Source organism: Solanum lycopersicum, chromosome 5, assembly GCF_036512215.1.
Source record: "Solanum lycopersicum chromosome 5, SLM_r2.1".
NCBI classification, from domain to species: domain Eukaryota; kingdom Viridiplantae; phylum Streptophyta; class Magnoliopsida; order Solanales; family Solanaceae; genus Solanum; species Solanum lycopersicum.
In genome coordinates, this window is record NC_090804.1 from 3,006,024 (window position 1) to 3,032,248 (window position 26,225).

The window sequence follows — 26,225 nt, forward strand, 5'->3', positions numbered from 1 at the left end:
GTTTTGCTTGCTTTGTTGTTAGGTGGAATATACTCAAGGGATTTGTATGGACAAAAAGGGTATATAGTTGTAATTCTATAGGCCAAAAAATATGTGGTGACAAAGGGCGAGTTAAAAAAAAATAGATCGACATATTTCTAGACTGATAAATTTTTGAAGAAGGAATGTATATGATATTTTCAATGAATTCACATTAGAAATTCACATGCTTCGAGTATTTTAGATTTAATAATTGTATAGCTGAAGGAATAAATTTAAGAGATTTATTAGATCATAGCGAACAAAACAAGATGCGATGGGGAATTAAATGCTAGTTTCCATTGGCAAAATAAGTAAATGAATGTAAATGTCAGGAAATTTCTTCTTATTTACCTTAGTCTTAACGGACAATTAAGATAATCTTGTACTAATGAAACATGGTTAATATTTGATATTAACTAAGATCCATACAAATTCAGAAGTAGCTTGTAATAATAATTAATTAAACAAATCAACATTGATTCTACGTACAAATGATATATACGTTTTGAGTTTGAACGTGTAACATTAAGGATCAAATTTATGAGAGAAATAGTGTTCATTACACACTTTTTAATTTTGTAATTGAAAAATAATTTTTCTCATTGAATTATAAAAGTGTAAAAGGTGAAAGTTCATGAAAAAGTCCTTAAAATTTAGGGAAAATTGTATATAATAGTAAACTAATTAGCTAAAATTTGCCAACGTCTCTCTCCCAAAAATCTCGCTCGCCTCTCTCGCTTTATACAGAAGTGTATAATTCTGTTTCTGTTTTGTATAAAGCGAGAGAAAATTGTATATACACATGCAAAAATGTATATCTTCGTGTTATACACTTAATTATACAATTTACAAACATTTTACTTCAAGTATTGCAGAGAAAAAGGCCAACGAATTATACAATTGCGAATTATACAATTGCAGTGAAATACAATTTTCTCTAGCTTTATACAACAGAAGTGTATATAATGTGTTTCTGTTTTTGTATAAAGCGAGAAAAACATATATTTTCTTGCTATACACTTATAATTATGCAATACACATACATTTTAATTCGATTCAACCGTATGCAAAGCAAATTATACAATTGCAGCGAAATAGGCCAACGAATTATACAATTGTATATGTATAGCGAATTATACAGTTTTATGTTTGCTATGGAGCGCAATTATGCAAACTTTGCTATAGCATACAAATATGAATTTTTTGTTTGCTATATGTGAAAGTTGCCCTAAAATTTACTATAAAAATTTAAAATTTCATGACGATTACTATGTTTTAATTACATGAGTTAAAAAGTCGTTACTTTGTGAATGATTATATATGTGTTAATGGAGTAGTTATGGATTGATGGTCCAAGATTTTTGCTCCAATATATTCAAGGCCCATTATATTTTGGGCTTTGATTTATTTATACAGTTTCAAGGAAATTTTGGCTTTCCTCATAAAATATGCTATGTTTTTTCATATGAAAACGATAAAAAGGGGAAATTACAAAAATCAAATACTTTTAATGCAAAATTATAATCTATTCTTTAAAAGTTTATAATTACAAAAATCCTCAAAACGGATACAAAAATATAACCGCTGATATAATAATCTAATGCGTGAGATACATTAATCGTTAAGTAAGATACATTACATTTTATACACGATACACTAATCTGATGTATATTTCATACACGATACACTAAATTTGATGCACGAGATACACTAATCTAATGCGCGAGATACACTTATCTGATGTGCAAGGTACATCTTATACACGATACACTAATCTGATGCGCGAGTTACACTAATGTGATATGCTAAATACACTAATTTGATGAGCGAGATATATTAATGTGATGCGCGAAAATGAGGGATTTTAAAAATTTATAAAACTTATAGGTGATAATGGTAACTAAAAGATTGAATTTCCGTAATTAATCCAAAAGATAATAGAGAAATTAACGCGATACACTTGTAAAAAAATTTTACCAAAAGATATTCATTTAAAAAATACTCCATCCCGTTTCATTACTATAGAGATCTCACGTACAATTTGATGTTCACATTAATTTAATCTTGTCTTTTTAGATCAATTATTTTTAGCCCATAAGAAAATTCAGAAAATATGACTCAATAAAATATGAAAGATTGACAAATAATTGAATTGCATTTATGGATCAGACAGATTTACACTTTTACCCCTATTTTGTATTTTAATTTTTGATTTCTTTACCCTCAAGACAAATAACTTTTTTTGGGGGTGTGGTGGTAAACTTTCATATCATAATATCTCACAAGTTATGTCCGTGCCCTTTAAATAATTTATGATACGCTAGGCAAACATTCGATTTGTAAGGACGAAATTTATTAACCAAATCATTTGAAGGGTAAATCGGACAATTAAATATATTTGTGGACCTAGAAAAGAAGTACTAAATGTCCAGCCCATATTTTTCTGAGGCCCATTTATGAGTTTTACAGGCTAAACATACCAAACAATTAAGAATGTGTGGTCCAAATTAAAATTATAGTTGATAGATTAATCATTTATGATTTGACCAAGCTATGCAAATATATAAAGGGAAATTTGACAATTTTTAACGGTAATAAATATGTTTATTAATAAAAAATTATTAAATATTTATTAATATCATTAGATTTAAGGCTTTAGAAATATAAATATATAAAGAATATTAATTATCACTAAAATAATATATTTAATGACAATTAAATTTATTGTCGCTAATTAACTAACCACTAAAGATTGTATAATGATAAATGGGTTAATACACAAATAAGTATCGTGTATTCATTATAGTTGAAAAACTATCTTATCGTGAATTTTTAATTCCACAATTTTATCTGCTAAATTTAAAATTTCGACAATGATTATTTTTCAAAGATATTGACCGAAAAGAATCAGTGAACTCTACTTTCACTACATCAAAAATAATTATCGTCAAATATGTATTTTTAGCGGCAATTAGTATTCTTCGTATATGTCTCTGAAGCTTTTAGCAACACTGATTCTAATGACACTTAACTAATATCAGTAAAAATTTTAGTACTCTTTATTAATGTCAATAAATCTAGTAAAAGTTGTTTTTGTTATAATGTTCTATAAAATATGTAGTGATGCTCTTATAACAATTAGGGCCACAATTTTCACCTCTTTAGTTAGAGGTATTGAGTTCGAACTTTAAGAACTTAATACTATTATAAGTCTACAATGCAAATTTAACTTCATCGGTGATCGAGATTGTGAGTTAAGGATACCAATCATTAATTAAACAAACACAATTATCAGTAAATAGTACTCTCTACGTCCAGAATTGTTTGTCATGTTGCGCATACAATTTGTCTAATTTTCAAAGGTAAATTAGATCACATTAATTCGATATTTTAAACAAAAAAATTAGATATTCTAAAACTATATGAAAAGTATAATCAATTACAAATTTTTGCTTATTAATATGATGAAAAAATACATCTTAAAATTTTAGTCAAAGTTTTTTATAGCTTGATACTAAAAATAGAAACCATGACAAATAATACAGTATGCGGGGAGTAATTAGTGCCTAATAAAGTGAATTATGATTTGTTACTCTTACGCCAATTTTGCTATTTTGAAGTATCTACAAAAAGCTATATAAAACCACTATACATTTCTAATAATTTATCAATTAAGTTCCTTTAAAATATCAAATAAGTTGCAAACAAATAAATTTAACTATGTGAAATGGAAAATAAAATTAAAGGCTACTTCTCTATTAAGTATATGTGAAAAAAGTAATGGGTGGTAAAAGCAATATTTGTTTTAATTTTTTTTGTTAAATATCTCAATGATAGATGCTAAAGAAGCTATAGGTGCCAAATTTGTCAAAAAAGTTAAAAGTTGTGACATGATTAAAGCTAAATTTCCACTAAAGTTTATCCACGATATAATTAAGTAAAGCAAATTAATTTTCCAACATTGACTATTGATTTGTCTATACTTAGGCACAACACGTCCTAAGTATTTAAAAAAAAATAATAATAATAGAATCCATTTTTATATGGTATCAGGTATTTGTTTTAGGTTTTGATTTGTCTCTATTCGAATTAAAATTTCATAAATAATCATATTTATAATTGAAAAATAAGTATTATGATCAAGTTTATAATTTCACATGTGAAATTTTATGAGTTTATTTTCAATATTGATTGAAAAGTGATTAATAAATAATATTTTTATTTCAATTTTGCATTACGTAAATCAGTGTTAAAAAAACACGTTTCTTATAAAAAAAAGTAATTATTCTCAAAAGACTTGTCTTCAATAATAACATGTTCAAACTTTAAAATTACCAAAACGAACTTATTTCAAATTGAAATTTTCTAAAATAAACAAAAAAATAAAAATAAAATTGAGTCACAAAAAAATTAATGAAGGGGTCATTAACTCGTTATCTAATAATCTCATATGAAAATCGAAACTATTTATCAAATCTATGTTTTTGGTGTTGTCATTTATTTGGAATTGGAGTAGTTTTCATGTCCTAATCAATGATGAATGTTTGGTAATCTGCAAAATCTAATCAAGAAACACACAGTTCTAGGTGGTTTTTTTTCGACGGGGGCAAATTTATTAAATATTTATATATTGTAAATTTTTTCTTTTATTAAAGAAAGTTTTGATAAATTTCTTCCGTTCATGTTTTGAATCAATTATATATACCTTTAATTCGTTCGTTAAATATCTATTATCTTTTATCAATATATATACTCGATAATATATATAGCTCTATTTCTCGAAACTTAGACAAATTGCATGAAAATCACATACCATTAATCCATTTTGGTTTTATTGAGTCATATAGGCCATGCCCAAACAAAATACAAGCCAAAAACAGGCAGGTATACATCAAACTATTGCAATTTCTATATTTATGTTATTAAATAAAATAAAATGCCTATTAATTATAATTAAGATTAAATAATTAAAATGAACTATGAATTCAAACATATGACATGTATATATTGCATTGATATATATAGACAGTGAGTTTTATCCCTTAATTAACCATATAGTTATAGAAATATTTTTTTTCCTAATTGAGAAATCCAAACAGGCACGTAATTATTAATTTCATTATCAAGAAAGCTTACAACAAAAAATTAATTAAAATAGAGGGTCCAAAGTGACTACTTCCTTTCTTTGGGACACATTTATGTTTTTTTAATTTACACGTCAATTTCGTAATCGATAATTTATACTTATACATGACTAATATTTAATATTTTTTGTTTGTTTTTTCTAAAACGTAAAATATTTTAAAATTATTTTTCATTTGCACTACTTGCACACGAAAGCTTGCAAAAAGCAGCTTAAAAGCTAAGATCAAGTGACTCAATTTGTGTGCATATATTATTTTTTTATTATATGATTATTCTTTTATGTATAATATCCATTTCTTGAATAATACATAAAGTATAAAGTAAAGACTTTCGTAAATTGTTTTATCATAATTTGACAAATATGGTATACGTCTCTATCACTTTTCTTTCTTATGAGTTTCGTATTTTTTAAAAATAGATTTTATTTTTATTTTTAATTAGTCTGTCAGATATTTTAAACGTTGTGAGATTTTTTGAAAAAATAAATTAGGCAGATGATTTAAAGCGAAGAATATTATGTTAGGTTAAAAGATTTTATTTTTGATATTGTATGTCTTTATTTTCGTCCATAAATTAATATTAAAATCGATAATCTGACTAAGATAAAAAAAAAAGTTGATAAATTATAAACAAATCAAGATCCAAACAAAACATATAACTTAACCCCTTGCTATTTTGATTAAGATCTAAGATAAATAAATTAAAAGTCAATAAATCCTCCTACATTCAAAATATATATAAATTTAAATTAATTAATAAGATAGTATTTATTTATTTTTACTTTTCCCCAAAAGTAAAGAGGAAAAGAAATATATAATTTCACACTATTCCTCCATTTTAGTAGACCAAAAAAAAATCTTTTTCTTTTATGTCGGCATGATGTCATGAAGAATAATAGGATATGGACTATGAAATTTAAAAAAGAAAAATAACAACGTAATCAAATATTAATATAATATTAGAAGCTTTATTTTCGAAATAGATAAAGTCGTCTTTACATTATTTATTATTTACGAATTATGAATTTAAGTCGTGAAAGCAATAAAATAATCTTATACTATATATGTATATATTAAATAAATCATGATATTATAATTTTTAATACATAATACAAAATAAGTTAACAAATCAAACTAATAATTTAATATTGAACCGATCGATAAGCTCAATTTTCAAGTCCAATGAAGTCATTGTTCCCCAACCACTATAATGACGAGAACATTATTATTATTATTATTATATTATTATTATTATTATTATTGTTGTTATTATTGACAAAAAAATACTACTCATAAGATTTATTCTTAATTTCCTATTTTTTATTTTTTTTATAATATTTAGAGTTTGACATATACATTTTTTTTTGTCTTGTTTCAGCAAATGTCCAGTGCTTGTTTCTAATACATGTGAAAATAAAAGATAAATCAACTTATTAACCTCGTAAACAATAATAATCAACATATATTCATATGTATTATGTGAATTTATTATAAATTAATTAATTTATATATATTGACCATCAAAATATCATAATTTATATATAATTAATAAAAGTTAAAGTCAATTATATAAATAAGCTCACAAAATGACGTCTAGCATAAATAAAATGAAGAAAATACCTAATATGTAAATTGTTTCTAATACCTTGTGCACGATAAAAATATGATATTATATATTTTTAAAAAAAAATTATTCAAAATGTAATGATAGATTTAAGATTTAAGTGGGTAATATAATTAATGAGTCACGCAGTTATAAACACTATTCATGTTATCTACAACACCAAACAATTGCCAACGACTAATTATTATATATTAATTAAACTAATTAAGAAGTGAACATTTGTTAATTATACATACATTTGTTAATTAAATTATAAGTAGACATTCATTGATAGAAGTTAGAAATTTGTCAACATTTTCGTCTGACATTTATCAGATTCCCAAACTATATAATAAAGTCAATTTTAAAACCGACAAAATTACTCTTTTTTTCTTCCAAGTTACTTGGATAGTATCGACCAAGCTCGTATTAGATACATTTAATATATAGTTTTACGAGAAGAGGTAAAATTAGAGTTGAAATTATTTAAAATAAGGATATAAATGATTTCATTTTTAGGTTCTCTTATTATAAGTATTCTCTATTTGTTTTATATTTAAATATTTTTATTTTTGCGCCTTAAATTAATGTACCAGCGCATCAGATTAATGTATTTCGCGCATCAGATTAGTGTATCTCACGCATCAAATTAGTGTGAAATGCACTTTAGATTAGTGTATCATGTATAAAATATAATATATCTTACTTAGCGATTAATGTATCTCGCGCATCGGATTAATATATCAGCGTTTATATTATTGTATCGTTTGAGATATTTGTGTAATTATAAACTTATAAGAGATACATGATAATTTTGCCTTAAAAGTATGTGATTTCTGTCATTTGCTATTAAAAAAAAAGGCAAAATTGAGTTGTATGTACACATACCTTAGTATATAAGTGTGAAAAATTGATCAAGTTGGTATGAAAAGTGTAATAGAAAAATGATTATAATTAATAATAAAGGTAAATTATAAATTAAATGTATAATTATCACTTGATTTATAAAATGATTATTATTGAACATTTATAATAGTATATTAGACGATTACTGTTAAAACAATTACTATTAAATAAAAAAATATAAAAAATAATTAAATACAGCATAATATACCAACGACTTCTGGAATAATATAACTCAAGAATTAGAAAGATGGGGAAGTTAAGAATCAGCATAAAAGAATGGTAAATAAGAATATTCTTTTATCTTTTCTATTATCAATATGTTATTATTACTAACTAATTATCTTATTCATCAACTTTTAATTATTATTTTTTTCTTAATTATCATATTATTTTGTTATTAAAATTTCAAGAAGTTAAAAAAAGATGTAGAAAGAAATTAGGTAGTGTGTTTGTGTTGTATTTCATTATCAAGTGGAGATCCTGTTAATACGCGGCGCTCTGCTTTTTAATTCACCTTTTTGGGGCCCACCATTTTATGGGCCCACAAAACCAGTAAATGTCTTTCATGTGGGCCCACTATAATTTTTGGGCCCTGTGCCAATCCTCCTTGTGTTCATGGAGAATTCTACACTAGCCCATAATAATAATAAAATTAAGAAAAGAAAAAGAAAAAAAAGAATAATACTCCCTAGTTCCTATATAGTTTATGAATAATAGAATATTTATGTAAGTTTTCCTAGTGCAATATTCTTTTATATTAGAATAAGTTTGCACAATTTTCTGGACAAATTTTGTATAATGACAAATTAATAAATTAAATTAAATATTATAATTATATTTTAATTTAATTATACCATGTAGCGAACTGTTTGTGAGTCACCTTTTTTCAACAAACTCTCGCTCACCACTCTCTCTATTTCGCTCACTCCCTCTCACTTTTATATAAACGCAAGTGTATAAAATGTGTTTATGTTTGTATAAAGCGAGAAAAAATTACAGATATACATATATTTTTGTTTCCCTCTCTCTCCTCTCTAGATCTCGCTCGCTAATCTCCAAGTTCTCGCTCTCCACTTTCGCTTCTATCGCTTATACAAACAGAAATAAAATGTATAAATTGTGTTTCTCTTTGTATAAAGTTAGAAAAAAATTGTATATACACTTGTAAATACATGTATCTTCGTCCTATACACTTATAATTATACAATACAAATATTTTCCTGCCCAATTTTCTTTTGTCTTTATCTCTTTTCTCGTTTTATACATACACAAATTATACAATTGATTTACATACAATTTTTTTCTTTTGTACATGTATAACGAATCATACAATTGATTTCTTTGTATATGTTATACATATATATATTTGTCATGGATCAAAATTATACAAACTTTGTTATAACATACAAATATAAATTTTGTGTTTGCTATATGTGAAAGTTGCTCTAATTTTTGTCCTTTAAATAGAAATCTCATATCATTCAGAGTATTCATTCGTAATTTTATTTTATAGCTATTTAGATTATGATCACGAGTCTAATTTTTTTTTTTTTAAAAAATATAGTTATGAGATCGGATATTAGATTAAATTAATTTAAAGATATTTTTAATATGATATGATATGTATATATTTTGAATTAAATTTATTCAATCTTAACAAAAGATCTCATCATTAAGAGTATTTCTATAAAAAAAACTATTTTTTCAAATGTTTTTCTTAAGCTACAAGTTCAACCATATTGTTTCATGGAATCAAATAAAGTAATGGTTTTTTCATGTATATTATGTGTATATTGCCAAAAGAAATTAGGTTTACAATATGCATGGTGCATTCAATGACTTTATGCTAGTTTTGTTGATTAATATATCAATTAAAACAAATCAATTTAAATTATTTTTGTTGTCGCTTGAATAATAATTATTCAATTAAAATGAAAAATCTTTGACTCAGAGTTGTTCCTATCGTAGTTGTGATATGCCTCGGCACTTTAGTTCTATTTATATCACAAAGAGACGAATTAAAATTAAATTATACTAAAAAAAATAGCAAATTTAATTTATTATAATTGCATTGTAGATATTATTATGTGATATTTTCTTATAATGAATCTTCCAATTGAATAAACAATCAAGAATATTCTATTAAAACAATATCAAACAAAAAAAACTTTATGATTTATCAGTGGAACTAACTTTAACCAACATTAATATTATTATAGTGTACCTAACACACTTGATTATTTTCTTTAAAGGGGTGTTTCTTCAAAGGCTAAAAATTAAATAAAATGTTAATTGAAACAATTAATTTTTAAACTACTTAACACTAATTAATACATTAATCCATAATAAAGCAACTAAGCAATCTTTTTTTGTTTTTCTTTGCTTGTATTAGTATATTATGTTTCCCATATCACATGGTCTTCCCAATAATAATGCTCTTTCTAAGATCTCACTTAAATAATATTCAATGGAAGTAAATAAATTAATAAAACTAGGAAGACCATCAAATATTGTAGTATAGCGGATAAAGTTGCTTTTGGCTTGATTTTAAGATCGAGTCACTTTTCTTCAAATGGCATGAATTCAGAATAGTTAAATTTTAATATGAAATCAGACATCAATCAATAAACTAAAACAAATAAACACTAAGAAGTACCTTTCAAGAATTATTATATGGGCAATAATATTTTTGTCTATAGTAAAAAGGACATGGTTCAATGAAGGAGACTCGTCTTACCTTATATGAAATTAATCTAAATTAATTAGATTATAATATAACAATCGAACACCCGAATAATTTTTTCTACCGTACAATTTAGACTAAACTTAACGATACATCTAATAATTTATGCATTGAATGTGTTAGATCTCTACTTTAGAAGCTATGCAAACAACAACAAATATGTACTAATCTTATACATTTTTTTCACGTTGAGAGAACCGCGTTCACATTATTAATAAAGGGGTTATATTGTCTAAATAAAATAGATTTTGATTTATCGTTCTATTTCACTAAATTAAAAAATATTCAACACTAATCTTTAATTCTTGAGCAATAATTTCTTTTCAACTTATTTTTTTTATAAAATATTAATCACGTACAATTAATTTATTAATTAACCAAATAAAAAAGATCAATATAGAACAATTTCTTTTTTTATTTTTTTTGTGATCTTCAGATTCAGTTTCTATATTTTTTCCCAAAAATAATGAAAAAGAAAATCTGCTTTATTCATTTCATTCACACACAGAGTCACACACCCGCCTTTTTCACCTCTCTCTCCATTACCTCACCATGTGAACTTTTTTTTTTTTCTCTTTTTATATAAATGGGTAGCCAAAGATGAGATCTTTGTATCTTAGTGGCTTCTCTTCTCTTTTCTCTCTGAGATTCTCTTTATTTTTTGATTTTTTTTGGAAGAAATACAACTAATAATTGATATGGGGTTTCTTGTTTTTCACTGAAAGCACATGATTCTAATTGTTTTTAGTTTTTTGTAAGCAAATGCAACAAAAAATTTGTGATGGGGTTTCTTGTTTTTAACTGAAAAAGCACATGATAGTGTGTTGTTGTTAAGTGAGATTTTGGAGAGTAGCTGCAGATGAAGATGAGGGGTTATTCATTCTTTACTGCTACTCTTATTTTTGCTGTTTCCATTTGTTTCAGCTCAACTCCTGTTGATTCTTTACCAAGAGACTCTTTTAAGTCCATTTTAGGTGAGTCATTGTGATCATTTTGTAGTTTTTTTGGCTGTTTGTGTTATGGAAAAAAGGTGAATTCTTGATATGGGGTTTATCTATTTGAAGGGATTTTGATACTAATGATGATGTTATACATGCTAAAAAATGTATTAAAAAAATGAGATTATTGATGATTTGAAGATTCTTAGGTGTCTGTATTATGGAAAAAGGTGAATTCTTTGATGTGGGGTTTATCTAATTTGAAGGGATTTTGACACTAATGATGATGTTATACATGCTAAAAAGAAAAAAAATGGTTTCTTGTAATGAGATTATCGATGCTTTGAAGCTTCTTAGGTGTCTGTATTGTGGAAAAAGGTGAACTCTTTGATGTGGGGTTATCTAATTTGAAGGGATTTTGACACTAATGATGATGTTATACTTGCTAAAAAGAACAAAAAAATTGGTTTGTTGTAATGAGATTATCGATGATTTGAAGCTTCTTAGGTGTCTGTATTATGGAAAAAGGTGATTTCTTTGATGTGGGGTTTATCTAATTTGAAGGGATTTGACGCTAGTGATGATGTTATTATATATGTTAAAAACAAAAAATAGTTTTTTGTTATGAAATTTTTTATTATTGAGCCTTATTGGCTGTTTGTATTATGGAAAAAGGTGAATTCTTTGATATGGGGTTCTTCTATTTGAAGGGATTTTGACACTAGTGATGATGCTATGTATGGTAAAAAGAACAAAAATGGTTTCTTGTAATGAAATTTTTGATCATTGAAGCTTCTTGGTTGCCTGTATTATGGGAGAAGGTCAATTCTTTGATATGGGGTTTTTCTCTGCTGGTGGTTTTGGTTCTTTTTAGAGCTATATAATGCTAAAAAGATGAAAAATTGGGTTCTTGTTATGAAAATTTTGTTGTATCCCAAGTTCCTCAATTTTTGGAGTCTGAGATTTGTTTTATATTCTTTTGTTGCAATTCAGATGTCATTTTCTAGTTATTTAAGGACAGTTTTATTTGGACTACATGATTTAATCTTTCTTGGTTGTTATGAAGTTTTGGTATTAATACTTTAATGGTCATTCTTTAATAACTATGCTTAATGCTTTCTTAATTTGTCTCAGGGTAATTATGGTTTTACTATATGATTTCTGTTTAAATTGCTTTATTTGTTTAGTTTAGCAAGAATGATCACTTCTACATCTGAATTGAATATATAAGGCATTTTGTTGATCTGTAAGGATTTTAATTGATTATATATGGGTAAAAAGCACACCTAAAGTATCCCTTTTTTCGAGTTTCATACCTAAACTGTCACTAACTATCCGTTGTTTGATACTTTTATATGTGTTTTTGACCATTAACTCAATGTATTATTTTCTTTCTGATGCTTTCTCGATAATGGTTAAGTTAAAGTAAGGCTCTTTTAGATGATGTGGTCCTCTTTTTTGATACTTCTAACAGGTGAGGGAAATTTGGAATCATGGAAGGATGGTGTATTGCACTCTACAGATATGGCACAAGCACCAGGTGGGCATGCGAGCACACTCGTGCTGGCGGGAAACAGGACGAGAAGGCCAGACTTTCTTTCTGGTTTCCACAAATACAGAGGTGGATGGGATATTGCCAATAAACACTACTGGGCAGTAAGCACCATGCTCTTGTTATGTCCATCTTTTGTAATTGATTTATCTAGGAAATGTATCGCTATGTATTTGTTTGATGATTTTGCTGTAGTTTAGGATCTCTGATGCCTACATTGCTCACTGCTTGTTTGTGATTTATACAGTTCATCAAGTTTTTTGTCTGAGCTGCAATACCCTCTGGACTTGCACCTCAGGTTTTTATTTTTTTTATCATTATACTTGTAAGACCCCGTTCGTTTTTTGGACCAAAATAATGTTGGCCTACTTCAAGCACCTAGCGTGAACGGCGTTGGCTGATTCTCTTGTTTGGTAGATGACCTTCATGACTAAGTAACTGATTTTGAACTGGAAAATTCCGAGATAGAAACTGCAGAATATCGGGTATTGATTAGTTCACTTGAATAGCTTTTTGTGCTGAGGGATGAAATTGCTGGTGAAAGATGGCCTAGTACTACTATGATAACATTATGTATTTGTCTTCTGTTCTGCTAGCTATTTTTATTCCCTGCAGGAGAAAGGAATATGGTTGGGAAAGGGGAGGGGGAGGGTAAGAAGATGATCGTGAAGTTAGATCAGTTACTTAAAAAGCAAAGTATAGATCTTAAACATTTAAGTTGTAAGTATATTTTTGCATTTAACAAAGGATGAATTTGTGTATGATTTGGTGCAAAATCTGCATAATTGCATAGTTGTGTCTAAGAATTTGTTCCTCTTCTAGTGTTTTTTTTGATATAGTGTTACCTTTTCTATTTATGATGGGACGAAATAGAGTGGAATAGATATGACGGATTGATATAGCTGACCTTAACTAGTTTGAGATTGAGGTGCTGTTAATTGGTTTATCGATTAAAAGTGATTCCTCTTTAGTGTTAGGTGGCATTTGGAGGCTTTATGAGTAACCCTTTTTGTTTTTTCTCATATTGCTTCCATATCACATGGTCTTCCCAATAATAATGCTCTTTCTAAGATCTCACTTAAATAATATTCATTGGAAGTATTATATTAATAAAACTAGGAAGTCCATCAAAGATTGCAGTGTAGTGTTTCAAGATTGAGCCACTTCCCCTTGAATGGGAATCTACTCGGCATGAACTCATAATAGTCGAATTTTAATGTGAAAATCGGAACCGAGTGGTAAACTTGAACAAAACAATACTAGGAAGTACCTTTTCAAGAATTATTATATGGGCAACAATGTTTTTGTCTACTGTTAAAAGAAAGTGGTGTAACGAAAGATACTCCTCTTGCATTATGTGAGATCAATCCAAATTAATTGGGTTTTAGAATAGCTATCTAATCCTCGAATAATTTTTTTTCTTCCTTTTTTGAACAATTTGGCGCACAATTTTGGACTTTATAGTCATCATTTTAGAAAATAAGGAAATTATCTTAATATTTATTTTGTGAATAAAAAGTAGTAAAATTAATTCGACACAACTTAATGATGCATCTAATAATTTATGCATTGGATGTGCTGCTAGATCTCTACTTTAGAAGCTGTACAAACAACAGCGAATATATATTGATTTTATACATTTTTTCACGAATGTTTTTTTCCGCATATTGCCTTGAAACCTTGGGATGAGCTTTCTTTAACTGTTTAGTTGGATTTTCATTTAGAAGACAGTGATCTTACAAGGATTTTGACTTTGGTTCCTCAGTCTGTTGGTTTTACAGGTGTTGCTGGTATCATACTCGCTCTGCTGTGGTTTGTTTCTTTTGGATTGGCTCTTGTAGTGCATTATTGCTGCGGATGGAATATCAATATTAGAGACGGAGATCGACATTTTTCAGAGAGAATTTGCCTGATCGTGCTTATTATCTTGACATGTGCTGCAGCGTAATAATCTAACACTCGACTTGTTGCTTGCTGTATACATATGTTCTCTCATTTGAATTATCACGAGCCCATCCTTAAGGTTTTGCTTTTCTTGATAAAATGGAAGGAATGCATCCAATTCCTCGATTGATTAATTCTATGTTGTACAGAAATAAACTTTTCTGATCTTGCAATGTTATCAACTTTAAATCACAAAAATTTATCTTGCACTATGTTTTGTTCATAAATTTTAGGATATATCTTCTGCTAGATTATCAATGTGTGGCTCTATGCACTTGCCTTACACAGGACTTGTAACTATTTGGAAGTTTTAGATTAAAATGATTCTTCTTTTTTGCTTGGATTATCGAAGGACATAAATCTTGCTCATTAGAAAAACTACTGATTCATGTTTCTTATTTAACTGACAGTATCGGGTGCATTCTTCTTTCTGTTGGACAAGATGATTTTCACGGTGAAGCATTGGACACACTAAAATATGTTGTAAACCAGTCAGATTACACTGAACAGACATTGAGAAATGTAACACAATACCTGTTACTCGCAAAAACTGTAAATGTGGCCCAAATTTTCCTCCCTTCAGACGTAAAAGATGATATCGATCGCCTAAATGGAGACCTAACTTCTGCAGCAGATAAACTTGAGGAGAAAACAAATGAAAACTCAGGAAAGATACGAAGGGTCTTCAATTCTGTGTATGCCTCAAATTTAATTTGCAATTATTCTTCAGTGTTTGTTTTGCTTCAACGTATGATATTAATGTGCAAATGGCACTTTGCAGGAGGTCAGCTTTGATCACTGTTGCTGTTGTCATGCTTCTCATCTCTATTCTGGGTCTTTGTACGTATTACTAAACTGAGCTCTACTTTTAGTCTTGAACTTTCATGGCTGAAACATTAATTTTGAGACTGAAATCACATTTCTTGTAGGCCTTTCTATCCTTGGCTATCAACACACAATTTACATGTAAGTTTCTCTATTCAATGCCAAAACAATTCGACTGTCCTTTTTTTCTCAATACTCTCCGTCATCTCACGATCCAATGCTTTGATGCAGATTTATCATTAGCGGATGGTTGCTGGTGGCATTTACATTCGTTCTCTATGGAGTTTTTGTCATTATTAACAAGTAAGACACAATGTCTAATATGAGTATTCACGTAGTACATAAGCTTGTGTTTTCTACTATGTTGTTCAAACTCTTCAAAAATGTTTGTCCATTGGATCCTTCAAAGTAGTAAATATTTGAAGGATCAGACTCGGTTGGAAAATTTTCGAAGGGTCTGAGCAACATGGATTTCCCATGCTTAAGTTTTCTACTCTTTTCCTGGTTCCTCGGGTCACAAAATGCTTCTTTATTCAAGTCTGTTGGTCAATAAAGTGAGACGAAAAGGTTCTTGGTGACTTCTTTACATTTGCTAAGACTTGAAATACTACTCGGTGCCTCTGCTGACCCCGTGAAATAGTCGAGATGTTCGTAAGCTATCTCAGACAGAACCGTTTAAAAGAAAAGTGCTGTCTTTATTCAGTCAACTATACATTACTGCAGTATTCTAGATAGTTCCAAGATTTGAACGAGTCGCTGATCGGCATGTTTCTTTTTTTTCTTCTTGGTTCCAGTGCAATTTCAGACACTTGTATGGCAATGGGAGAGTGGGTGGACAATCCTCATGCCGAAAGTGCTCTTAGCAACATCCTTCCATGTGTTGACCCAAGAACTACAAACCAGACACTATTCAAGAGCAAACAAGTCACTGTTGATCTCGTAAATATTGTTAACGGATTTATAGACACATATGCAAATTCCAATCCATCTAATCATGTCAATTCAAATTACTATAACCAGTCAGGACCTGTTATGCCACGTCTCTGCTATCCATATGACTCACAATTGCAAGATCTGCCCTGCCTGGCTGATCAAGTGTCTATGGCAAATTCTTCAATGGTAAGTGTTAATGTTTCTCTTCCCCCTCAATCACACCCTGCTATGACACATTTCCTCTTCTACCGTTGTTTTAGTTTATGTTGCTCAGACTTTTCAAAAATGTCTCGCTTGCTGCATGTGTGATCCTCATAAAGTAGTATATTTCTGGTAGATCCGACATGGGTGTAGCAACATTTTTGGATAGTCGGAGTAACATAGGTTTTAGTTGGAAGTTGACACTGGTTCTATATGCTAAAGATATTCGAGTCGTTTGTCAATGAAAGCGAATCAACGTGTTCTAAATATCATGTTTAGAATTTTCGGCGTATCAGTACTTTGTTAATCCAATTCTACTGTTGTTGCAATTGTTTTCAGGTTTGGCAGAATTATACTTGCAGTATATCTGAGGCCGGAACGTGTACTAGCATCGGTAGGCTGACGCCCGACATGTACGAACAGCTAGTGGCAACGGTCAACATAAGCTACGCTCTCGAACATTATGCACCACCACTGCTTAATCTCCAGAACTGCAATTTTGTCCGCGATACATTCAAGAACATCACAGCCAATCACTGCCCTCCGTTGGAACACCATCTCCGAGTTGTGAATGCAGGGCTAGCCGTCATCTCAGTTGGAGTCATGCTAAGCCTCGCGTTGTGGATAGTATATGCAAACCGCCCCCAAAGGGAGGAAGTGTTTGCAAAGCTCTCTTCGCGTATAAAGAACAGCTGCAATGGTAAGAATGTTAGCTGCAGCAACAGTAACATTGATTTGTCATCTAGAGGCACAACTCCAAAAATTGGAGTGTAGATATAAATACTATAGAATTTCAGCATAGAAAAAAAAGAGATTTATTTTGATCTCTTTATAAGCCTTTTTGTTCAATATATGGGGCAAAGCACCATTTCTAGTAGTATATGTGTATAGAATATAGTGTTTAATTCAAAATGTAATATTTTGGCATGTTTCATGTCAAAAGCTGGAAACTTTTTACTTGTTCTTGTTAACGAAAAAATAACGGCTAATTTCACGTATGGTTATTGAACTTTATTTATTGTAGTCGAGTTAGAACTTTGTTTTTTCTTTTTTTGTTATATTAACGTATTGAACTTTATCAATTAGGGTTATGATGGAGTGATAGATATCTTTTATCCTTAATTAAAAGGTTTTAGGTTCGATCTATTTGATATAGAGTTGCTTATGTTAGAAAGAATTTTATCCTTCAATATTAGATTTTATGGTGCAAATTTAAATTTAATCAAATTTTATTATGGATAGCAGACATCGAACTTTATTATTATACTCGTAAAGTCACTAAACTAATAGGTAGGCTTTAAATGCAAAGCAAATTTGAAGACCAATTAGGCCATTATGCCCTTTTTTTATTGGATCGATTAAATTGAAATTCATATCGAAATCGCACTTTTAAAAATAAAATGTTTTTTAATACATATAACTTCATATTTAAAGCACGAATTCATCAAGAGCTTTATAATTAATGATAAAGTGTGCTACTTCATGAATAATTATCTCATTTCTTAATCTATGATATATTACTAGCGGTGAGAGTATATATTAATATAATCGCGAAAAAAATACATTTTAAAATATCGATGAAAGATACACGTGTACTAGTCTATTTTTGGAAAACGAAAAGATAATTAAATGTCATACATGCAATTTCACACATTACTATAAGAATTCAAACAGGCGTTCTTGATTCAAGAATATATATATATTTTTTTAAAAGAAGTAGAAATTAAAGCATTAAATTTCTCTGCTATATATAAGGGCCATTAGTATTAGTACAACAATATTAACAAACAAATATTACATTTTTTTCTGGTATATTGAAGCAAAAATAAAATAAAATAATGTTTTGGTATAGTCTAGTTCCATTTGGTATTATTGCCATTGCTGTTGTAGTCACTATTAATGTTGTGATTAATGTGCAACATGTTCACTATCATTTTAATAACAACAATGATGAAGGTGAATCAAAAGAAGATTAGATTCGGAGTCTAACCTGATCTCTTAAAGTTGGTACAAAATTTCAGTTATTAAATATTTTTATTCGGCGAAGCTTATGTTAAAGCTTAACACTTCAGGTATAGTCTCGTTTTGTCATTTTGACACTTTAAGGGCCATGAAAAGGCATTTGTAACTAAATTTTATGATTTTTAATGAAGTTAAATTATTTTTTAGTTATTGTATTTGTGGGGTTTTGGAAATGCATTTCTATATTTCCCTTCTATAGTTATCTTATTTTTACGGTGTTTGTCCTAGCTTGAATTTTGAATTTATGTTATATATATGTCGTTTACTAATTAATGTTTATTTAAGTTATTCTACATTGATCCGGTCATAAACTAAGACGATTAAATTATAAATAAGTAAACTACTATATAAATATACTGTATATTCATGAAATTAATTGACCATGTGTTATACGATGTTAGTAGGTTCGGATGAAACCTTTTGCACTCCTTGACTCTACCCCTACTCGTAATATTTATCTAGACTGAATATAATTATATTTTGATTATATATTGAACATTAAAAAATAAATTTTTAAAAAAACACTTAATTTTTTGAAAAAAACATTTTTCTTTCCTACAAAAACCCTATATCTTATCTTGATCCAATCACATCAACCAAATGAACACATTTTATCCTTTTATTAGCCCTCAAAAAATTGATCCCACATAAATAAAACATGATAAGAGGAAAGTTCCTAATTTTTCTATAATTTGTCATAAAATATATATGTTCTATTTTGCCAAGTGGCAAAGTAATCTAAATAATTCAATTATTGAAGAAATTTAGCTGCAATTTTTTTTTTTTTTTGGTTGGCTACAATTTGTGTTATATCAATTGTATCATAATATTATACAAACTTAAAAAGAAGACACGCAACTTCATATTGAGAGTTACAAGTCCTCGTGTCATATTCCTCCTTTTATTTAAACTTCGTTTATTTTTATAATTAATTATGTGTTGAAATATATAGAACTTCTTACGTCTTTTATCAAAGTTCTTGATTCAAGCTTTGAATATATATAACCAAGGCTGTATTCATAGTGCGTAAAAGTTAACAAATTACCAACTTCCAAACGACTTCAGATAAGTAGAATTTACCTTAACGTAGAAGTGAAAATATTTTAAATGATTGAGTACATGTTTAATGGCAATATGTAAATAATAATATTGGGGAAAATATATTAAAAAATCTTAATAAGAATCTTACGTGATATAAATCTAAAATTTCAATACAAATATCGAACACGAAAGCAGGAGGGACTTGTGATAACGAATGTTTCCCTATTGATGATGATAGATTTTAGTTCCACTGTATTTTTTTCATAAACTAGAGGTCCCATTAGGTATTGAATATACATTTCGAATTTAATGATATCCTATAGAGGTCAAATATAGATTCATTGACCATATACAAAATTTCGAGAAAAAAAAATCTAGTTGATTGAGTTCAATTATTGTTTATTTAATTCAATCATATAAGCTAAAAGTAAGATCTATAATTAGCTAGAATTTGTTAAAGCAAGTCGATCCAATAAATAAGAAGTGAATTATTTAATAGGTTCAAAAAATATATTATAATCATGAAAACAAGAATTGATTTATGAGAGACTAAAGAATCGATTTATGAGAGACTAGGGCACATATACTTTTTTTTAAAAATTATCAATAAAACACTAGTTTATCTTTTTTTTTTTTAAAAAAAAATCATTTCTTTTTATTTATTGGTGAATTGGGTAGGTTGTTTTTAGAGAAAGTAAAAGAGCACTTTGAGCAAGTCAAAGTTTAAAGCTCATAAAATTTAGTGGAGCACTCAAAAGTATTATATATAATCGTGATGTCTAAATCAATTTACACAGTAGTTTTTATTATTTAATTATCACTCATCAATATATGTATAGATTAACTTTATCGATTAAGATTTAAACAGATAAAAAAAATATTCACATGGTGTTTTTGCCTTTGTTGAGTTAAAATCATGTGATTTCTTCAAAGGCATCACATTTTCTTTTCCTTTTAACAAATAATGAATGTAGCATATAAGTTATAGTCAAACTGAAATATTTTAAACCATAAATCAACAACCAATACAGAATTTTGCAAGGAAAAAGACTGGATATCATATATTATAAAGTTTTAACTAACTTGCCACATTTTGTATTCCCATCCATGTGTTCATATTACATGGTTGAACTTTAAACTTACTATACAAAGATTTCTAAACTAATACATAAACCTTGAAATCTTTTTCCTTTTTAGACCTTTTTTTTTTTTTTTTGATATTTCTTCAATCTACATAATCTAAAACAACGCGAATGTGCATTCTCTTCGCAGTCATCCATCCTCTCTGCAGCAGATTATACGCAGCAGGACGCTGTAGCAACAGTAAAGTAAACATGAACTAACATACATCTAGTACTTTCAAGGGGCGATGATGATGGGAGGTTGATGTATCACGGGGTCAGACTCTTCATCAGACGAGGAGATAGGTAAAACAGCCTGTTTGCGAAGGATGAAAAGGTTTAGTTAGCTCAGGCATGGGGGTAGTATCGGGGAGGAACGTAAGGGGAATAGATAGTAGCTCGACTCACCTGCTGGCGTTGGTGACGGTAGCAAGAGGTCACTGCTTTCATTATGATGTAGATAGGCAGAACAATGCCAGCAATCCTCAGCAGCAGTAGCTGTGTGCAAAGGGTAATGAGTAAGAACATAATCGAAAAGACCACAACAATGTGATTCCTATTTTTTCTAGTTTAGTACGTTACCATGACCAAAGGGAACGAATAGTCCTGTGCTTGATTCACTATGATGGGAAGAGTGTGTCGTAAAACCAGAAGCAGCATAAACTGTTAAAAAAGGAAACAAAAAGAAGAATCAAATTGCTGCACTTAGATTTAGAAATTGTCTAAATGGGATATCCTGCAGTGGCAGATCACAGTTGTGTATCGTACTTCCTGGCACACAAGCTAGTTATTGAAGAATCTAATGCTTTCTTTTCAAAGTCTTAACTAAAATGCATTAGCGCGTGCGGGTGTGTGTGTGTGAGAGAGAGAGAGAGAGAAATTACAATCATTGCAACTGAACGACAACACATCATGCTTCTTGATGTAGAGACGGCATAGTCATCATCATAGTCATCAGAGTTGATGAAATTACGATTACTTGAAACGACAGCTAACAGACGAGGGTTATTCAAGTCTCTTCTAACAATTCCCCAGTTTCCCCTGAGTAAAGCACCACAACACATGGTAAGAAAAAATAATATGGGATATGGAGCAGAATATTCAATTTCCTAATAATAGCAACAAGAAAGACAAAGAAGGATACCTAAAGTTCATTGGGATGCCTCCAAGTCGAAAAATTGGGGGAGGTGCCGTATAACCAGGCCTAAAAGGCTGTAATCAACACAAATACATCATAAGGATACAATGTCAACAGTAACTGCAGAATTACGCACACGGATGGTACAGATGCACTTCTAGCCTGTAAGTTGCATAAAGAAAAACTTAGAAAAGTCACCCACCTGGTGGCATATCTCACAAATGGTATCACCCTTCTCGTTACACCACCTTTGCACACATCTCCGATGTGCATACTGAAAGAAAGCCAAGCACAACCATGAAGCAGTTGCAAAACCACATAATGGGTTAAAGATAAAAATAAAATATTAGAATAAAGTATTCGGAACACATGGAACTAGGTAGAAGAGTCTCAAGTTTGGTAGAAATAAGAAAATAACTGAATGAACAGACAGGAATATCTCTAGTCAATGAAAGCCAAAAGCGCAGCAACATCACCATGGTCCAGCCCAAAAAAAGGTAGAGGGATGATGTTAAAGCATGTTCAACATCACCAAAAAAAGGTAGAGGGATGATGTTAAAGCATGTTCAACATCACCAAAAAAAGGTAGAGGGATGATGTTAAAGCATGTTCAACATCACCAAAAAAAGGTAGAGGGATGATGTTAAAGCATGTTCATGATCTTGAGCATGATGTAAAACATTCCAATGCTTAGCTAGTATGTAGAAGTAATAATCTATCACCAAAAAACAATAACACAATTGAGACTGAACTTGCAAACACAATTCCAAAATCTAATTGTCTCAATATTAATAAGCTCATCATTAGACAGAACCAGTTCCTCACTGGAAACAACATGTGCTCGTGGAAACAAGCAACCCAATCACACACCAATTTTTGAATAGTAGGAAGACGAAAAAACAACAGAGAATACTCAATAGGCACTAGTGCACAAGTCATATATTGATTTTTAAGCATATAATGAACTTCTAACGACATAAACATGCTCCAATAACAGAAAATTAGAACACCGATAGATAGCATAAAACAACAATTAGGCCTCAATTTCTAGCAAATTGGCTTCGACTATATGAGTCCCCGTCCATGTCGTTCGATTAAGCACATGTCAGTCCAATATAGATAGCATATACACGAAAAGAAAGAAAGTTAAGTTTGTAAGAAAGCTCAACAAACCTTCAAGCTACCGCAGCAAGAGCAAGGAACTTCCATATTTGAATCCACATCTTCATCTTGGCATATCCTGCATTCGACCATCTTCCTAGGACTCAGAGGATCAGAATCCTGGGAAGAGCAATCAGTTACCGAGCTTTTTGTTATCGATGATGGTTGCAGTTTCGGGTCTCTACTTTGAATTGCAGCCTCCAAACTGGATTCAGTTAGCAACCGATCAACCAGAAACACAAAGTGATCTCCCATTCTTATGTAACCAATATCAGCTAAAAACCACTTTTTAATTATTTTTTGATGTAACAGAGACAGTGATGCCTTAAACAATCAGCTTTCCACCAGAATTTCCTGAAAACAGAAAATAACAGCACACAAGTTGCCTTAAACCATAAAAGTTGTTTCAATCTGAATTATCAAAACACCAGCCAATCATACAAAAGTGAAAGAGTAATAAAGGCATAAAGGCATAAAACTCAATAAGTAAAATTCCCAACTACAAAACTACACCTAAAAAAAAACACAAGGTTTGAAATAAAGGACATACAACTCTAATTCAGAAAAATAAAAAGCATGACAAATTTAAATCAAGGACAAAACAAGAGCTTGCATCAAGAACCTTCCTAAGAAAAACAAAAAAACAACCAACATAATCCAAGAAAAGTATCAAAACCAAGAAAAACCAGACAGAACCATGCAAACAACAACAAATGGTATCAAAAAAGATTGAAACTTGACAACCCCAGATGGCAAAAACTGATCTTTAAAACAAATTTCAAGCAAAAACAGAAGTAACATGCAAATAACAACCAAAGGGGCATCAAAAAAGATTGAAACTTAAGAACCCCAGATACCAAAAAATGATCATTACAACAAGTTTCAAGCAAAAATAGGAAGTACCATGCAAATAACAAAAATGGTATCAAAAAAAGATTGAAACTTGACAACCCCAAATGACAAAAAGTTCACTTTTTGAACAAATTTCAAGCTATTAACACACAAACATTAAAAAGGAAAAAATACCCAGATGCCAAAAAGTGATCTTTAATATGAATTCAAAGCTATAACACAACAAACATGATGAAAAAATAGAGAATTTAATGGAATATACTGAGAAAAAAAAAGAGACTTACAAGAAGGGGATCGGATATCTACAAGCTAAGAAAGGTTCTTTTCTTTTTCTAAATCTTAAAAAAGATCTCTCTTTTAGAATGAAGCAAAGAGATTGAGTGTCTTTGTTTGTTTAAACACTCAAAAATTTTCAAAGAATCAAAATGAAAAATAGAGTTTAATCATAATAATACATGATATAAAGCATATTTATAGTCTCATTATAAGATCAAGAATTTAATTTGAAACAAAAAGGTCAAGTTTTTGAATTAAATGATTTTAAAATAAATTAATGAATAAAATAATGAACAGTATCTTTTCAGGTTTCGAGCCATTCAAAACGTGTCTTTCTTCCCTTTGTTTCTCTTACATATTAATCATAATTTTTTTTATAAAATTTTCAAAATTTGAAATACATAAAATAATAATTATGAAATTAAAAAAAAAATTATTAATAATTTAGAGTGAAGATTATTTTAATAATCAAATTTTTTTAACTTTAAGAAAATTATACTAAACAATTTTATATTTAAATAATTTGTAATAATAATAATAATAATAATAATATTTTAAGGCAAAAGAAATTCATAGTCAAAAAGACATTAAAATCAAATAAATATTATAGTTTTTTTGTGATATGATTAGTCTAACTCTATTAATGCTTGTAACAAGTTATATTTTACTTTATTTTTAGTTCAAAATTTCATTAAATTCAGAATTTATTTTTATGACTTGTGTAACTTACTTCTATAATGATATCATATTAACATTATAATAACATTTGAAATTTTATAATTAAAAGTATTTATATATGTTTAGTGATACTTTTTATTTATATAATTATAAATAATTTGAGTAAAAATTAATGAATTTATGTGAATTCTTGACTATCTAGATCTACCCTTTATTATGAAATTTTTATAAATTAGGTACTATTATTATCAGTCAATTTTAATTAATAATAGAGTAGTATATACGTTATTACTGCATTAAGTAGTGTAAGAATGTTAATTTGTTTAGTAGTATAAGACTAATTAATGAATGATTAGTTCATTAAATAACGAAGTTGAAATAATTTCCGTTTATTTTCAGTTTCAAAACTTATAATTAATGTAACTTCATCCCTAATAATTCATTAATGTAGTAATTACAAATCGTGTACTCTACTACCTTGATTGAGTTAAATAATATGAAAAGGTTTTTATTTTTAAAAAATAAATTTCTAAGTCTATTTCGTAAATAATAATTTTAAAATTTTTCTAATTTTATAATGAGTGAAATTAAAAAACAATCCAATAAATATGAAAAAAAAAGATTTGGAATGAAAATCACATGATAATGCATGTCATTTTCATTTATTTTTTTGGTTGAGATAATGGATGCAAAATTTATTTTCCCATGTTTATAAGTCAAGGTTTGGAGTCACATATAAATTTTTAAAAAATAATGAAATAATTAATTTTTTTTGTATTGATGTTTGTTTTACAATTTATTCATTATCATAATTTTAGCATGAAATATATAATTTGACACTTTAAACTGATTTAATGAAGTTGAAATAGTCTCCATTTTTTCAGTTACAAAATGTATATGATTAATGCAACTCATCCCCCTAATAATAGTTTCATTAATGTAGTGATTAGTCACAGATTATACCTTGACTAAATTAAATTATATGAAAAGTTTTTCTTTATAAAATAAATTTACACTCTTTTCGAAATTTGTTTTGTAATAAGAATTTTTAAAATATCTAATTTTATACTTTAGTTGACTTTCGTTTGCTTTTACTTGTCATATTTCGTTTATGAGAATTGGACTA

At 28.7% G+C, this 26,225-nt stretch overlaps 2 protein-coding genes across 4 annotated transcripts; one reads left to right on the forward strand and one right to left on the reverse strand.

The window, feature by feature from the left end:
* Positions 1–10,704: 10,704 nt before the first annotated feature.
* LOC101260434 (uncharacterized) lies at positions 10,705–17,808 on the forward strand. 3 transcript variants are annotated; one of them, XM_004238814.5, is made up of 9 exons: positions 10,705–11,391; positions 12,830–13,011; positions 14,673–14,851; positions 15,262–15,546; positions 15,633–15,691; positions 15,781–15,817; positions 15,908–15,979; positions 16,471–16,795; positions 17,150–17,808. In XM_004238814.5, exons 1-9 carry the CDS (start codon positions 11,277–11,279, stop codon positions 17,582–17,584), a joined length of 1,689 nt encoding a protein of 562 aa, XP_004238862.1. In that variant the 5' UTR covers positions 10,705–11,276; the 3' UTR covers positions 17,585–17,808. The 3 variants fall into 3 exon arrangements, with proteins under 3 accessions (XP_004238862.1, XP_069153853.1, XP_069153852.1); XM_069297752.1 differs by lacking the exon at positions 10,705–11,391 and adding an exon at positions 12,068–12,092; XM_069297751.1 differs by lacking the exon at positions 10,705–11,391 and adding an exon at positions 12,152–12,176.
* A 3,098-nt stretch (positions 17,809–20,906) lies between these two features.
* Positions 20,907–24,677, reverse strand: LOC101260726 (uncharacterized). The gene is made up of 8 exons (XM_004238815.5): positions 24,430–24,677; positions 23,306–23,647; positions 22,335–22,406; positions 22,139–22,206; positions 21,879–22,035; positions 21,577–21,657; positions 21,403–21,492; positions 20,907–21,310 (listed from the first exon to the last, which is right to left on the reverse strand). The coding sequence occupies exons 2-8, from the start codon at positions 23,546–23,548 to the stop codon at positions 21,233–21,235; spliced, it is 789 nt and encodes a 262-aa protein (XP_004238863.1). The 5' UTR covers positions 23,549–23,647; positions 24,430–24,677; the 3' UTR covers positions 20,907–21,232.
* Between the last annotated feature and the right edge of the window lie 1,548 nt (positions 24,678–26,225).